Raw genomic sequence first — 17,979 nt, 5'->3', positions numbered from 1 at the left:
TTCTTCCTATGGAAACTCGGTCCTAACTATAACTACCTACTGGCGACCGCCAGTAGGTAATATATATATATATTAAATATATTAGATATTAATATTAGTTTTAACAAAATTAATTAAATGTAATGTACATTTTTTACAAAATATAGTGAATACACTTAATTTAAAAAAATAAACACACAAACATAATAATTTAGACATTTAAAATAATTCATAAACTATTATATTTAATTTCTTTTAAAACTTTTAAATTAAATTAAAATAATATTTACACACATATATATATATATATATATATATATATATATATATATATATATATATATATATATATATATATATAATTTTAAATATTTAAACAAATTCAAAAATAAATTACAACTTTAAACAATGCAAAAATAATTTAACTTAAAATGCCTAATACAGAGACTGACACTGCAGGGAAAGTGTTGGATAGTAAAATAATAAAATGTATTATTCCAATTCCAGTGAGTGCAGCAGAGGGATAATAATAATAATAATAATAAATCGACATTTTTAAAGCTCACAATCACCCGTAAGGGTCTCCAAGCGCTGGGGGCCGTCGGGAAGATTAAGCAAGCTATTGCCCAGAGTCACATGGTGCTGGGCTAACCTGCCACCAGAGCCGGGGATCGAACTGTGATCCTCAGAATCCAGCGTCAGTCGCACTAGCCGCGGCGCCACACCTCTTCCTATTCTTGCTATTCACAACCAAACACTTAAAAAAAATATTATTAATGAAATTAATTATAATAATTAATAAACAATATTTTAAAAATAAAAAATATTATACATATAAAAAGAACACATATTTTAATATTAAGTACATATAACAAGGACCTACAATTATTATATAAACTAAATGATGAATAAATATACAAAAAGATTATTCTTTTAAAAGAATTAAAACATACATGCATTTCTTTTATTTCCTACCCTATAACACCACACCAATAACAAAACATAAAATTTTTCATTAAATGGAAAAAATATTATTATTAAAATATAAAAAAACATTATTTGACTACACACACTCTAACAGGGACTCTGGGACGGGGGATCCTGGTAGTGGGATTGGGAGGGAGCTTCACTGGGGGACAAATGGGTACACAAAACTATAAGCAGAGGTGGTGGATTTATGGAGAGGAAGATATTAGTGGGTGATCAGTGTCAGATGTTAAATGAGTAATCAGAAAGGCTATTTAGGAAGCTGGGGGCAATGAGTAAATCTGTGGCCTTAATGATAAGACAAAAAGGGCAAAGGTGGCCCTGAAATTGCCAGCTTTAGAGGCGGATATGATATGCCTTCAAGAGACTCATATCGAGGGAGCACAATTGCCTTCATGTGATACTCTGGGCAATATTCTGGTTGCGGACACGCGTCAAAGTACGCAGACCTATGGGGTTGCAATCAAGGCTAAAAAGGACTTCATTTTTTTTTTTACACATGTCTGTATTGATCGATTAGGAAGATGGGTTATTTTAGAGTTTCGGTCAACTGACTATACTTTTATGCTGTGTTCGGAATATGGCCCAATTCTGGATGATGCAGGATTGTATGACTGGCTGACTAACAAACCAGTGATTTGGCCATCCCCTATTGTTTTATGCGGAAACTTAAACATCAATTTACCTAATAACTGGTCTTGCGAAGAGCAGTATAAATCTAGTGGCAGGAAGCCTAGGGTATTCCAGCCTCTTAGAAGTCTCATTAAAGATCACACCCTGATGTATGTGTGGCAGTTCAGGAGACCAACTGAACACCTTCTTTTCCTCTCCCTACCAGACACATACCCGCCTAGATTTTTTTGGGGTTTCACACTCTATGATTCAAGAGTGCGACACTGAAATTTCCCCCGGGTCATGTCTGATCATAATCCTTAGATTTAGTAATCAAAAAAAGTGGGTCCTGCAAAAAGGGTGGTAAATGGAGCTTTGAGCTGGCATTATTATTTAATAACGAGTATCTTACCCATACGAGGACTTGGATTGCGACCTTCCTCAAAGAAAACCTGGGTAGTACTTTCCTGGAAATCATTAGGGATACATTGAAAGCTGGGATTCGGGGTAAACCTTGCAGTTTAAGTTAAAATGGGTAAAGTAGGACAAAGAAAAAATGCAGCAGTTATACGCCACACTAGCACTGGAAGAAAAGAAATGAATAGCTGCTACACAACAGGGGGTGATATCCAAGAGGCCCAGAAGGGGGTTATGATCGCTAAAGCAGCCATAAATGACATCACGATAGCCAAGGCAGCAGCTAAATTTCTAGCTCATAGGGAACAAGTCCATGAATATGTAGAATCAGTCTGCCTTACACTTGCTATAAGTTCTAAGCAAAAGAATGGCCAGAATGCAGTTAGGGAGGTAAGGGATTATGTTCAGGGTATGGTCTCTGATCCAGCAGGAATAAAATCAGCATTTAAAAGATTTTATCAGCCATTGTATTCAGACACCGGCAAGGTGGAGTGTGATGACGTCTGTGATCACTTAGATCTATCTGCATTCCCTAGATTAGATGCAGACGATCAGACAGATCTAGAAGACGTCCCTCTTTGGGAAGAAATTTCAACGGCGATCTCTTCTCTGGCTTCAGGGAAAGCAGATGGTGACGACGGTCTACCCGTGGAAACTTTTTAACTACAGAATTTAGAGACTGCCTTATGGGACTATTTAAATATAGATTTGGAGGCAATAGACCTCCCCCTTAAAGGTCACAAGCTAAGATCAGGGTTTGCCCACAGAAGAATAAACCTGCAAGTGAGCTCGGTCATATAGACTATTACGTTAATTACGTTAATTAATGGGGACTCTAAAACGTATGCTAAAATCTTAACCTCCCGCTTGTCCCCTATCATCAGCAAGGTAGTAACCGGGTGACATCATGTGTTTATTACATGAAGAGGCACCACGGACCATATTAGACGGGTAATAACATTGTTTGATGCTGCCCAGGTAGCAGAAGACCCTATGTCCCTGATTCTACTAGATGCCGAGAAGGCTATTGATAGGGTCTCCTGCGACTACCTGTGGACTGTGTTGGAAAAAGTAAATATAGGTCCTGAATTCAGGCAAGCACTTAAGGCACTATATTTTTAACCAGAGGCTAGAGTATTTGTTGCAGGGGAACTCTGGGTCATTTGCGATTTCAAGAGGGACAAGGCAGGGTTGTCCCTGCTCCCCGCTATTGTTCGCCCCCTATATAGATCTTTTTATCCGTAGGCTCAAGGCTAATTTGAAGATCCTCCCCATGGTATATAACATCTGGGATACCAAAACGCTCACCTATGCCAATGATATCACCTTAGTTACGCCCAAACCTGCTACAGCAATTGTTGAGATCGAGAAAGAACCTGCAGAATTCAGACGGATTTTGTGCTACTCCCTGAATAGGGACAAAACAGTAACCCTTGCAAGATCCACGGGTAGCCACAAGTGCAAGTTACCTGGGAGTTGCCATCACCCCTGATCTGGATTGTGTCATTAGGGACAATCTCAAACCTCTGCTTGAAAAATCCAAGAAAGATTAGCAAAGGTTGAATAATTTGCACATAGCCCTGGCAGGTCGATGCAACGTTATTAAAATTATTTTTTTCCCAAAATTCTTTATTTTTTTCTTGCCATCCCCTTAGAGATTGGGACTTTGTGGTTTAAAAGTGGATGAAATAATATCTTGTTTTGTGTGGTCTTATGGTAAACCAAGGCGAGCCCTGAAATTCTTGACCATCCCAAAAGATTGTGGAGGCTGGGGACTCCCAAACTTAAAATTATATTGTTAGGCTACAGTTTTACTGAATCTCGGACCCCTATTACTTGAATTAGGAGCCGATTACTTCCCCTTATGAATTATTGGTAGGTGATGAGGCGTGGAGGAACTTGTAGAGGCAAATCGAGTTGAACTACTTCAAACGGGTCCGCTTTAAGACTTTACTGAATGCCTTCAAAATCTAGTCAATAGTTCGCAAATTAATGTGCTTGTGTCTTCTTAATTTTTATACCCCTCTAGAGGACAATATTTTTCTCCCAGGAATCTTTGTGGACCCATATATTTTACGTTGGAACAAAGCTGTCTTAAATAAGTTGGGCTTTTTTTACTCCACTGCTGGTTTAAAATCATTTCAAGAGATCAGAGATGAATTTGGCCTTAGTCATAAGGACTTCTTTAAGTTTTCCAAAGCAGGGATTTCCTTTATCGTAAGTGCGATCTGGCTGACACCATGCTAGCAAGTCACAAACCTGCAATTGGATTTATCTGTTCCCTGCTTAAAAAACAAACAAAGTATGACATGGTCAAACAGTCTTTGAGATGGCAAGAAAAGCTGACTATTTCAGACGCCTGCTTTCGGGAATCTTTTTCTCTGGCTCAGTCAGCGTTTTTATCCTCCAAATTACATGTGCTGTATTATATAAAATGTGTTTAATCTTTACTACACTCCCAGGAGGATTATCAAATGTGGGGATGGTAAAGGTACCAGATACCCTTGGAAGTCAACTGAGGGGCGCTGATATAGTAGATATTTTTGCTACCTGCCCGTCCCTATCTCTCATAAAATCCTAGATCACTGATTTCCTTTCCAACAAATCAATCACAGCTGGAACCTAATTCCAGCTGTGATTCTCCTGGTAGTGTCTGAAATTGAGAGACCGGCAAGAGGTAGAGGGTTGGTTTTCATCACTATGACCATTTTCCGCTTATGTATCGCCTCGGCTTGGTTTGACAGTAATCCACCAGTATTCCAAAAATGGCTAGCCAGGATGTTGGCAAGTTGTAATCTAGAAAAGGGCAATCTTTCTACGGAAAGGGATTCCGAGTAAGAGGAAGGGCCTTAGGAGATGGGTTCCGCTACTGAACTGGGTAGAACCAAGGTGTTATTGATGTTAGGCACGCTGCACTTTATTCTGGTATGTATAAGGATTCTACACACTTTGTCTGTCGTTATTGGACTTGTTTGCATCTTCTTCTTTATTTCTGTCTTTTGTCTCTTTTTTCCTTCCTGTTTCACCTTTCATTCCTTTCTCTTCCTGCGGAGTATTAATTTTTACGGTCTGAATGCATGTGTCCTATGGAAATGATAACCCCGGCACTCTAAAAATGTACATGTACAATTTAGTATACGAGTCTCTCAAAGCAAGAAAAACACCATGATGTAGGGAGAAACCTCCTGCTACAGGAAACGTTCAGGAGAGCAAAAAGATTTTTTGATCATTCACTGAACTGATTTATTCACTGATAGTTGGCAAAAAAACAATATCATTGACACTACATCAAGTATCAAAACATTCAAGCTAATTATTTCTATGATGTGCTTTAGAAATCCAGTCCTTTGTCGTGTAGAACATCAGAGACAGCCAATGCGAGTTTTGTCCCACCGTGACTTCCTCAAGGCTTTGATACTGTTCACACGGCAGCCTGATAATTCTCATTGGCTCAATAGTCCCTTTTTTCGTGAAGTCTCCTGTGACCATCTTCGAATCCTAAAGGCTCACTTCTATTGACTGCTTCAGGTCCTTATCTTTCTTTGTTACGTCTATGGTACAGGTGCTCGGTCCTCCCAGACCTTTGAAAATACATCTATACGATAAATAATCCTTTGGTGCTTTGTTAGGAGTCGATTTGTATGTGTATGACAAACAAATCCAGCAACTCTTAATACTGTAAAATGATAATTCGGCAGAAAGTAATTCTTAGTTGCGCTGTCCACAATAGGTGTATATCCAATTATTAGGAAGCCATAATAAGGCCATTCAATGGCTCTAGTTTTCTATCAAGTAATCCAGGAGATTGTAGTTCAATGTCCAGGGTATTGTGATAAGACCCTGAAAGGATGCTCCATACGGTCAAATTAACCACCTCTTTCTGTCGCAGAAAGAGCTGGTTAATGTGACCGTATGGAGCAGAAAGAACTGGGTAATTTCTGACCCACGATATTAATGACTCAATATTTGTGTAACTCATTATTTTGTACTCGATATTCTTTCTCTGCACCCTCTCCTATGAAAAACTGGTAACCTAGGTAAAGTAGATTTGTCTTGTAAAAAAGGAAAGCCCTCTGCGAAACTCTTCTTCTGCCAGGTGGATGGAGAAGATGAGCTTTTATAATCATAAAAAGAAAGGATCTTAAACGTTATTTTGAAATGTGCTTAATTTTCTAGTTCTTAACTGGCATACTTCACTCTGTATTAATGTACAGAATATCATGTGCTTGCACATATTACTTAGGTTAGTTTTATGTTGTGCTTTCTGGTTTGAGATGATTTCTAAGTACACAGAAGACACATAACCTATGAAGATACATAGATGTGTTAAACGTTTCCTTGTCAGACTTCATATGACATGAAAGTTTGCACATGAGCAAAAAAAGAAGCAAATAAAATTTGCAATATTTTTAATACCTCTGTAATAAAGAAAGAAATGGACCTGATCCTCATGGCAGGGTCACCTCCAAACATTTTGCCTTAACCTCTCCTGTTGTGCTATATTTTTGTGTTGGCATTAGGACTCAACCACGGCTAACCAGTGCTATAGTGCTTGTGCTATTTTCCTTAGAGAACATGGTAAGGATGGCCTACAACTGAATGGCACTTTTATTTACTTAAAAATCCCTAGTATATTGTACTACATGCAACCAGGACCTGTAAATTAAATGCTACTAGTGGGCCTGCAGCACTCATGTGCAACCTACTCAAGTAGCACTTTAAAGCATGTCTCGGGCCTGCCAATGTACAGTTCAGTCTTAAACTGCAATTTTGACCTGGCAAAATAAACTTTTGCCAGGAATAACTCTTCCTTCCCTAAGTAGGCTCTACATGCCCATAGTGCAGGGTGCATGGAATTGAAAAAAGAGAATATGTGGAATTAAGTTTAAATGTCCTGTTAGCTAAAAACTCCCAAAGTTATTTTTCTCTACTCTAAGGCCTATCTCTCACATTGGCTTATGTTGGATTACATTATTCATTTTAAAGAGTGTAAAATGTGGATTGGGAGCTGATAAAAATATTTAGTTTGGACACAAATGAATTGTCATTTAAAATCCTCTTTAATGGTAACGTCGGATTTTGGATCACAATTCGGAAAATAACACTTTTAGAAAGTTACAAAAAGAACAATTGATGGACAGAATGCAGAACAATGTCATACATTCACCCCAGTACAGAGATTTGGGCCTGAGTCCATCGTTTTTTTACTCCCCGTGCCATTCCAGTTCGAACCCAGCCATATGCAAATCAGTCTTGACTCTGCGCCCAATGGAAACAGTCCAGCCCGAACTGCCAGCCCAGGTACTCCCTGGACCGGAAACAAACATCCTAGGACCTAGGACCAGGTTGCTTATTTCCAGTCCAAGGAAGACCTGGCTTGGCAGTTCGAGCTGGCCTGTTCCCATAAGGAACAGGGTCAAAACGTATTTGTATATGGCTGGGTTTGACCTCGGCTGGTGAGGTGAGCTACAGATCTGTGACTGGAGGTGAGTGTCTGAAAAGTTCCAGCGCCCGGTCCGTTATCTCCTTGTATATGCTTTGTTTGCCCTAGCTTGACTGGATATTCCCAGACGTGGGTCCCTTGCTCCCTTTGCCACTCGATTCAAGTGAGTCTGGCTGATGAGGGGTGCTTCCCCCAAACCGGTCCCAGGATGCTTATTTCCAGTCCAGGGAAGACCTGGCTTGGCAGTTCGAGCTGGACTCTTCCCATAAGGAACATGGTCAAGACTTATTTGCATATGGCTGGGTCTGAACTGGAGTAGTGAACCGAGCTAAAGAACGATGGTGGATTCAACCCAGATCTGCGACTGGGAGTGAGTGCCTGAAAAGTTTTAGCACTCAGTCAATCATCTCCTTCAGTTTACTTTTAAAAAGTTGGCATTTTCTTGCACTAAACATTTGTGCCTTCGGGAAAGTGTCCTGGGTCACATGACGTTTAATGGCTATGCAGATGGAGGTTTGTGTATTCCTCCCAAGTTCAAGTTCAAGTTTAGCATTTGTATAGCGCACTACTCACCCAGAGGGTCTCAAGGCGCTTGAGGGAGGAGGGTACTTTACTTATCGAATATCCAAGTTTTTAGTTGTTTTCTGAAGGAGAGGTGGTTCTGTGTAAGGCGGAGGTGTGTGGGGAGAGAATTCCAGGTTTTGGACGCTAAGTAAGAGAAGGATCTTTCCCCCATGGTGGATCTATGGATGCGTGGAATTGCGGCGAGGGCTTGATTGGACGATCGTAGTTGGCGGTGGGGGTGTAAAAGGACAGGCGCGTGTTGAGGCATTCGGGTCCTAGGTCGTAGAGGGCTTTGTGTGCGTGGGTGAGGAGACGGAACATTATTCTCTTGTTAACGGGGAGCCAGTGGAGGTCTTTCAGGTGACCGGAAATGTGAGCTTGGCGGGGGATGCCTAGTATGAGTCTGGCTGATGCGTTTTGGATGCGTTGGAGTTTTTTCTGTAGTTTGGCTGTGGTTCCGGCGTAAAGGGTGTTTCCGTAGTCCAGTCGGCTTGTGACCAGTGCGTGGGTGACCGTCTTTCTTGTTTCGGTGGGGATCCAACGGAAGATTTTTTTGAGCTTACGTAGGATGTTGAAACATGATGATGAGACGGCGTTGACTTGTCTGGTCATCGAGAGGGAGGAGTCCAGGATGAAGCACAGATTACGTGCGTGGTCCGTAGGTATGGGTGGGTTTCCCAGGGCCGGTGGCCACCAGGAGTCGTCCCAAGCGAAGGGGGATGTACCTAAGATGAGGACTTCTGTTTTGTCCGAGTTCAGTTTTAAATGGCTGTGATTCATCCACTCGGCTACTTCTTTCATCCCTTCGTGTAGGTTGGTTTTGGCGGTGTTTGGGTCTTTGGTGAGGGAGAGGATCAGCTGGGTTTAGTCTGCATAGGAGATGATGTTAAGGTTGTGTTGGCGCGCGATGGATGCGAGGGGACTCATGTATACGTTGAAGAGGGTGGGACTGAGTGATGATCCTTGTGGTGCGCCGCAGATGACTTCGGTGGCCTCTGATCTAAAAGGGGGAGGCGGACTCTCTGGGTTCTTCAGTCGAGGAATGAGATGATCCAGTCCACTGCTTTTCCTTTTATTCCGACGTTGCTGAGGCGCTGTATGAGGGTGCTATGACAGACTGTGTTGAAGGCTGCTGAGAGGTCAAGTAGGATGAGGGCAGCTGTTTCTCCGTTGTCCAGTAGAGTTCGAATGTCGTCTGTTGCTGCGATGAGGGCGGCCTCGGTGCTGTGTTTGGCTCAGAAGCCAGACTGTGAAGAGTCGAGGGATTTGTTGGATTCGAGGAAGGCGGCGAGCTGACTGTTGACGGCTTTCTCAATGACTTTGGCAGGGAATGGTAGGAGCGAGATGGGGCGGTAGTTCTTAAGTTCAGTGGGGTCAGCTGTGGGTTTCTTCAGAAGGGTGCTGAGTTCGGCATGTTTCCAGCATTCCGGGAAGGTAGCGGAGTAGAGGGAGCAGTTGATGACGTCTCGGAGATGGGGTGCGATAATGGAGTCTGCTTTGTTGAAAATGTGGTAGGGATATGGGTCGGTTGGCGATCCTGAGTGGATGGAGTTCATCAGGCGGATGGTGTCTTCAGTGGTGATTGGGTTCCAGGCGCAAAGGTTGTTGGAGGGGGGTTTTAGTTCGGAGGTGGGTGGGGTGGACTGGTTTTCAAAGCTGTTATGTATGTCAGCGATTTTGTTGTGGAAGAATGAGGCTAGGGAGTCGCAGAGGACTTGGGAGGGAGTGATGTCATTGGTGCCGGCGGTGGGGTGGGTAAATTCTTTGACGATGTTGAATAGTTCCTCGCTATTGTGGGCGTTGTTGACCAGTCAATCTTTGAATGCTGATTTCTTGGTGGATCGGATCAGTTTGTGGTGTTTGCGGGTGGCGTTCTTGAAGGTGGTCAGGTTGTCAGTGGTTGGGTTTTTTCTCCAGGCTTTCTCGAGGGTGCGACAGAACTTCTTGGATTTCTTAAGGTCATCGTTGAACCAAGGGGCTTTTTTGATACCTTGCTTGATTTCATGTTTTTTCAAGGGTGCTAAATCATCAGCGCTGTGGGTGATCCATTGTGTGAGGTTGGTGGCTGCAAGGTTTGGGTCCAAGATTTTGCAGGAGGGTTTTGGAGAAGCGATGTGAAGAGTTGGTCGGTGGTAATTTTGTTCCAGTTTCTGCGGGGAATTGGTAGAGGGGGGTTGTGGGACGTAGTCTTTTTGTAGTTGAAGTGGACGCAGCTGTGGTCTGTCCAATGGAGAGCTGTGGTGTGATTGAAGGTGATGTGCTTGCTGGAGGTGAAGATTGGATCGAGCGTGTGCCCGGCATAATGGGTGGGGGTGTTAAGAAGTTGTTTGAGTCCGAGATTGGCGAGGTTGTCCAGAAGGGTGGTGGTGTTGCTGTCGTTGTTCTTTTCCAGGTGGAAGTTGAGGTCTCCCAGTAGAATGTAGTCCTCGGAGGGGAGGGCATGTGGGCTGATGAAGTCAGTGATGTCTTCGCTGAATTGTGTGCGGGGACCTGGGGGCCTGTAGATGAGGGTGCCTCTGAGTGTGGTCTTGGGGTCGGTGTGGATCTGGAAGTGAAGGTGTTCGGCGGCAGCAAGGTTATCGTCAGAGCTGGTCGTGATGCGGATGGTGTTCTTGTGGACGATGGCGATGCCTCCTCCAGTCTGGTTGATGCGGTCCTTTCGGATGATCTTGTAGCCGTCCGGGATGGCTATGGCGATGTCGGGTGCTGCTGAGGCGTTCATCCAGGTTTCTGTTAGAAAGGCGACATCCGGCGATGTGGTGTCGAGTAGGTTCCAAAGGTCAATGGCGTGTCTGTGGACCGAGCGGGTGTTGAGCAGGATGCACTTCAGGTGGTTATTGTCGGAGCTCTGTTTGGAGTTTATGGATTTGGTGTGGGTCTTGATGCAGTCGAACTTGCAAGAGTGGCAGGTGGAGGGTCCATGGGTGTGTCCAGGGGCGGCTTGGTAGCTGTTTGGGAGTCGGCCGGAGTTAAGTGCTGAGAGGGTTGCGTCGTCGTACGTTATGCGGGTGGAGTGGGTTTTGTGAGGACCAGGGGGTCCGGCGCTGGGCGCGGTCCAGGCGCGGACGGGCGTAGATGGGCTTACCTTTGGCGCACCTTCAGCGCGCATGGGGCGTGCCCGCAGCGCGTGAATGCTGTGGGTGTGTTGCTCTGACATATGTAGATAGTGGAGAGGGGGCGGAGCGAGGGAGGAGCAGCTGGGAGGCGGGAGCGGGGTGGAAAGACGGGCTGGGACGGCACAACAACAAAATGGCAGCAACAACAACAAAGCCAAACAGGGTGAGATTGGGGCACAATGTGTAGCGTCGCAATGGGCAGTGGCACCGACACAATCAGGCACTGATTCCAATGCGAGCAATAGAGCGCTATGAAAAATTTTAAACGATTCAGAAAAGGGGGTGGTGATGAACAGAGTGTCTGAATTAAGCAGACCACTCTTACCCAGTCCAAAGATCAGGGCTTGATCCATCACCATTATTTATCTCACTGCACCATCCCAGCTCAGAACCTGGCTATATGCAAATCAGTCTGTCCCTGGCCCAGTGCATCATGGGAACAGGGCAGACTAAACTACCAAGCCAATTCTTCACCAGAAAGGAGACAAGCTACCGGGGACCGGTTTCTGGCATTTCAGCCGTCTTCGGCCCGGCTTGCTTGAATCCTGATGGTGCAGTGAGAAAGGGACTCATGTCTGAGTATACCCTGCCACACCTATAGTGGCCAAAAACGATTCAGAAAAGGGGGTGGTGATGAACAGAGTGTCTGAATTAAGCAGACCACTCTTACCCAGTCCAAAGATCAGGGCTTGATCCATCACCATTATTTATCTCACTGCACCATCCCAGCTCAGAACCTGGCTATATGCAAATCAGTCTGTCCCTGGCCCAGTGCATCATGGGAACAGGGCAGACTAAACTACCAAGCCAATTCTTCACCAGAAAGGAGACAAGCTACCGGGGACCGGTTTCTGGCATTTCAGCCGTCTTCGGCCCGGCTTGCTTGAATCCTGATGGTGCAGTGAGAAAGGGACTCATGTCTGAGTATACCCTGCCACACCTATAGTGGCCAAAAACGATTCAGAAAAGGGGGTGGTGATGAACAGAGTGTCTGAATTAAGCAGACCACTCTTACCCAGTCCAAAGATCAGGGCTTGATCCATCACCATTATTTATCTCACTGCACCATCCAATATTTTTGTCCACCCTAAGCGTGGAAGGGTATTCTCAGATGTGAGACCCTTGCTCATTGCACCATCAGGATTCAAGCAAACCGGGCCGAAGACGGCTGTAATGCCAGAAACCGGTCCCCGGGAGCTTGTTTCCTTCCCAGTGTAAGAATTGGCTTTTGTAGTTTGGTTTGCCCTGTTCCCATCATGCACTGGGACAGGAACAGACTAATTTGCATACAGCCAGGTTCTGAAACTGGGATGGTGCAGTGAGCTAAAAAACGGTGTTGGATCTAGCCCTGATCTCTTGACTGGGTGAGAGCTTTCTGTTTAATTCAGAGACTCTGTCCCTCACCACCCCTTGTTGTAAATATTTTTGTCCACCCTAAGCGTGGAAGGGTATTCTCAGATGTGAGACCCTTGCTCATTGCACCATCAGGATTCAAGCAAACCGGGCCGAAGACGGCTGTAATGCCAGAAACCGGTCCCCGGGAGCTTGTTTCCTTCCCAGTGTAAGAATTGGCTTTTGTAGTTTGGTTTGCCCTGTTCCCATCATGCACTGGGACAGGAACAGACTAATTTGCATACAGCCAGGTTCTGAAACTGGGATGGTGCAGTGAGCTAAAAAACGGTGTTGGATCTAGCCCTGATCTCTTGACTGGGTGAGAGCTTTCTGTTTAATTCAGAGACTCTGTCCCTCACCACCCCTTGATGAAAAATTTTAAAGCACAAACAATTTGTAAAGTCGAGCAATGCAATACGAGTGATTAGAGCGCTATGAGTAATTTAGAGCACAAACAATTTGTAGGTCGAGCAATGCAAAGCGAGCAATAGATTGCTATGAATACTTTTAAAAGCACAAACAGCAGTCAGCGATGTAGCGCTACGATACCCAGGAGATCAGGGGGTTAGAGGAGCGACCGCATCTGCAGGGGACAGGACGGTCACAGCGCTGCATGAGAACGGGATTGACCTATACTATCCGTGGGAGGGAGGAGCAGCTGGGAGGCGGGAGCGGGGTGGAGAGACGGGCTGGTTCGGCACAACAACAAAATGGCAACAACAACAACAAAGCCAAACAGGGTGAGATTGGGGCACAATGTGTAGCGTCGCAATGGGCAGTGGCACCGACACAATCAGGCACTGATTCCAATGCGAGCAATAGAGCGCTTTGAAAATTTTTAAAGCCCAAACAATTTGTAAAGTCGAGCAATGCAATACAAGTGATTAGAGCGCTATGAGTAATTTAGAGCACAAACAATTTGTAAGTCGAGCAATGCAAAGCAAGTGATAGATCGCTATGAATACTTTTAAAAGCACAAACAGCAGTCAGCGATGTGGCGCTACGATACCCAGGAGATCAGGGGGTGAGAGGAGCGACCGCTTCTGCACGGGACAGGACGGTCACAGCGCTGCACGAGAACGGGATTGACCTATACTATCCGTGGGAGGGAGGAGCAGCTGGGAGGCGGGAGCGGGGTGGAGAGACGGGCTGGGACGGCACAACAACAAAATGGCAGCAACAACAACAAAGCCAAACAGGGTGAGATTCACACAAAGGGGCCTAGGAGGGCAGGAGGGCCAATCCTGGCAGGATGACTTGGGTTGGAGCTGTTCACTGCCCCTCTTACATTTTAAAGGGCTCTGCCTCCATCACACATAAAGGAATCTAATACCAGGCCTGCCTACCTTTTGTCATCCCAGACTTCTTGGAGCCTTGACAGGAGAAAGAACCAATTTTCCGGAGCCAGATATGGGGTTAAAAAAGGGGCTTCCAAACACACACCAAGGCTGGCATCAGGTGTAAATACTGGATCCTCAGAACAACTCTTCAGTGCACTCCTGGTCCTGTGGAAGATTCAGAAGGTTTGCACTGTTGCCAGGAGGACTGCCTTGCAGCTTTGAAGAACTGCCATGCTGTTTCGAAGGACTGCCTAACTGCTTGAAGGATAACTGGTCCTTCTCTTTAAACCCATGACCACCTGAGTGACTTCATGGGCTAGTTGGCTTGTCTCCTGCATGAGCCACAGGGACATAAAAAGCACCTGAGGCTTTGAGCCCTGCTCTGGCCTATGTTGGAATGAGTCCAAACTCTTTCAGGGGTGCACCCCAGGTCCTGGACCCTTGGTAGTGGCATTGGTCGTACCTCTCCCAAAACTAGGGACTTCTATTTCTTTTTTCAAAAGCTGCCTACAGAAGCAACAGAAGACTAGAACCTACCTGTCAGCTTATCCGTTCAAGGTGCCTTACCGGTTGGCCTGACTTCACTGTATTTTCTGCAACAGTTCTTGCCTGCAGCAGCAAAACCTTTTCAGTGGGACCTCTTGATGATTGTATTGGGTCTCATGGAGCCATCTTCAGCTACAGTCTGCAGCTTTATCCTGCAGGAGAATTTCAACTTCCAAAACGTTTTCTAAGTTTGAAGGTAAAAATCTTTACAGAGACCTTGTCCATCTGCATCCAAAGACGATGCCTCCTCCTTGGACAATGCCAGCTGCCTTGCCCTGCTGAAGACTCTATCTTCCTCATCTATCTTCTGGTCTCGGCCAGATACCTGTCATTGGTGCCTTGATCTTTTAGGTGATAGATTTCCCTGAAAGCTTTAAAAAACATCATAACTCTGGTTCTAGTTATCAGATTACATTTGTTTAGGTGTCAATTTATTTATTTCATTTGACTCTCTTATCCCATATTGGTTTGTGATTTTTCTTGTGTTGTGTTTTTATTGTATTTCTGTTTGTGTGCTGCAAATATACTTTGCAAATTGCCTCTAAATTAAGCCTGACTGCTTTTGTGCCAAGCTACCATAGGGTTAAACACAGGTTAATTTAGTAACTATTGTGTTTTACCCTGGGAAGGACTGTGGTTATTGCCTTTTTGGGGCTTCCATACCTAATCCAATTTCTTACAGAAAGCAATAGTATTTTGTTCCAAATGAAAGATTTTCCTCAGAGAAAACAGATTGGAAAACTGATTTAGTGCTGTTTGGAGCTTGTTTCTACAACACCAACAAACGGTGCAAAACCTTACACTTTAGTCCACCTTACTATATAGCAAATGTTGTACACCAGTAGTTCGGTACATTTTTTGTATCAAAAGTTACTCCCAGATCAGGGTTTCTTTGTTACCCCATTGCTATGACATAGCTAAGAGTACGAGGTCACAGGGCTGTATCACAATCAGTTTTTCTAATAGAGTATGGCACTTGTCCCATGCACCATTAGTACATAAATTGAATTTGTGTAATCTGATAATTCTATTAGTTAGTGTTTCATTTTCCGAATACACATCTTGCTATCAGTAAACAAGGTTCGCCACTTTCTGTTTCTGAGCTGTGCTGTCTGATAATACAGTGAGAGAAAAATCGGATTAAATGGCTTCACTTTATGCCTTAGAAGCTCGTAAAACAGGCGCTTGATTCTGTGCTGCACAGAAAAGCCCGTCATGATACAACCCCAGAGTGTGCTTAATTTCTTCTTCTTATAGCACATATGCTCTGCTTAACCTACATGGTCTTTTTTTTCAATAGGCGATTCGGTGGTTGTGGAGAGAATAAACGAAAATGGCTGGTGGTATGGGACATCTAATGAGAAGAAAGGTTACTTCCCCTCTACCTACGTCGAGGAGCGCCAAGACGAATCATCGCAGATATAGAAAAATATCCCTACAGCATATCTTATGCTCCTATGATCCTTGAAGGAGACAACATGAGATCATCCAATTACTGAGGACTGGTTGATTAATTGGAATATTCTATGAAATGGCTACTTGAAACTACAAATGTTTATATCATTGATTCTTAATTTACTATTTACTGTTTGTAGCAGTGCATTGTCTGTTCTTGTCATAAAAACTAAAATTGTACCAAAAGGAGTCCTAAAACATTTTTGTTTGTGTGCAGTTTGAGATTACTTTGCCATCAATGTAAATACAGAATAAAAAATATCAGATTTACATTCATCTTAAAACTGTGGAATTAGCAAAGTGACTCATGGGAAAAGTTGTTGCTTTTGTATCAGAACGTCACAAAATAGAGCTAAAGTTTTTTTTTTTATTCCAACAAAAGCTTTTGCAAATGTTTATCAAAAATATATTGATCAAAGAAGAGTAAACATTATACAGAATGATTCATCTGATGAGAAAAATATTGCAACAATCAAAACCTGAGATTTTTTTACAGTTTGTGAGAGATAAACTATTTCAAACACCATTGTTCATCATGATAAAAAAGAGAACAATCTATTGGGAGAAGAAGCAAACAGGGGCAAAGCTAATAGGTCTAGTGTTGGCTGCTAGTCTTTTGGTTTTGTGGCTTCTCCATAATTTTGGCAGTCGTCCCATGATGGAGCAAAGTCATTGATCTTTTTAACAAGTATAATTATTAAAATACTGTAAGCATAAGATGTTTTTTTATTCTGTATAAAAAAGAAAATGTGTTTCTATTTACATATAACATCTGCTCATTCAGAGGTGTTATATGGATGTCATGACTTCTTAGGTAGATGTCCATTACATCAAATTCTGATAAATTAGTTTCTTTGTATAGGTTAAACAATTTAAATCAGATACATTACCCTTTTATCCACCCTTACAATTCATAGGTTGTCATTTAAGTAATCCTTAGCAATTATCTAGAAAATCAGCTAATACGGCAAACCTGCTTCTTCAGGGCTGGAACACCAGATTGTGGACATGGTTTCATAATATTGTTAATTGTACCAGTATATACAGAAACAACACACAGTCTGAATTACAGAAAGAGATATTGTACTTCTGTTGCTCGATATAATGTAGAGCCTAAGATCAAAGAACACAAATATTTATTCAAAACTGTCTGATTGACTACAATAAATTATTTATTAAATTTGTGATTGTGATTTTCACCATTCTTAAGTAACATTTGAATGTTTTGATAGTAGATAAAGACCCAGCCCCTCTTCTATATGCAAACCCTAACATTTCTTTCAGAAAATCAGAAACCATGAAGACTGTCCTCAGCCCCAATTATACTGATCATTATATTGTCACAGAATCTAACAGTTGGTTTCCTGAACAACTGAAAGGATGTTTTCGATGTAACAACTATATATCTTTTTAATGTGTGATTGATAAAACCAAGACATTTTCCCACTTTGTGCATTCTCGATTTTTCAAATTCTGGAGTATTTATCAAGTGCAACACAATCTTCTGTGTATCAGTAATATCTGAAGTGCGAGAAAAAAGTGAAAAAAATACAAAGTGAGCATCAGCCTAAGGTGTAGGACTTGCCCGGCATAAGAAAAAGAAACACATGTTGGCATAGTAAATAGGCTTAGCTTTTCATAGTGAAAAGACACCTGGACATCTAGCTTGCCACTTGCCTGTTACCTCCAGTTCCTGCTTGTTCTAGGGTGATCAAGTGACAACGCAGCTGCCAGGGATTTCCTGATGGGGTTTTCCCAACTTGGTTTTCCCATCACCGTTCTTCCCGTCAAAAGAAGCCCCGCACACCTTAGACCTAATTAATGCAGGCCACAGCGTGACTCTGCAATGGATCTGCACAGCAGGTGTGCCACTGGCAAACCAAAGGTGTGTCAAAGGCAAGCCTGTCTGCACCCGTCTGTGCCTGGACTGCTCCCATTGTGATGACCCCTGGCCCTCCCACCCCCCAAAGATACACTATTGCCGAGCTCTACACTCTTGACCCCAGATGCCGCAACAAACACTGCCATGGCGCTGATCCATGCTCCACATTAGGACCTTTTACCTGCACCCACTACCACTTCACCTGCCACTGCACACACACCAGCCCCCCAACCAGCCTCACCCCAA

The 17,979-nt window shown here is 43.5% G+C and overlaps 1 protein-coding gene across 18 annotated transcripts in view; it reads left to right on the top strand.

Moving 5' to 3' along the window:
- Positions 1-17,031, top strand: part of NOSTRIN (nitric oxide synthase trafficking) — a 709,159-nt gene extending 692,128 nt beyond the window's left edge. For all 18 annotated transcript variants that reach the window (XM_086956574.1, XM_086956575.1, XM_086956569.1 and 15 more), the window contains one exon: positions 15,697-17,031. In XM_086956574.1, the coding sequence (XP_086812700.1) occupies positions 15,697-15,821 (125 nt within the window). In that variant the 3' untranslated portion in view covers positions 15,822-17,031. The remainder of the gene's footprint in view (positions 1-15,696) is intronic.
- Positions 17,032-17,979: the final 948 nt, after the last annotated feature.

The sequence above is a fragment of the Lissotriton vulgaris genome, chromosome 2_1, assembly GCF_964263255.1.
Source record: "Lissotriton vulgaris chromosome 2_1, aLisVul1.2, whole genome shotgun sequence".
Taxonomy (NCBI): domain Eukaryota; kingdom Metazoa; phylum Chordata; class Amphibia; order Caudata; family Salamandridae; genus Lissotriton; species Lissotriton vulgaris.
The sequence above is the reverse complement of the archived record's forward strand: the minus strand, read 5'-3'. Positions and strand labels throughout refer to the sequence as shown.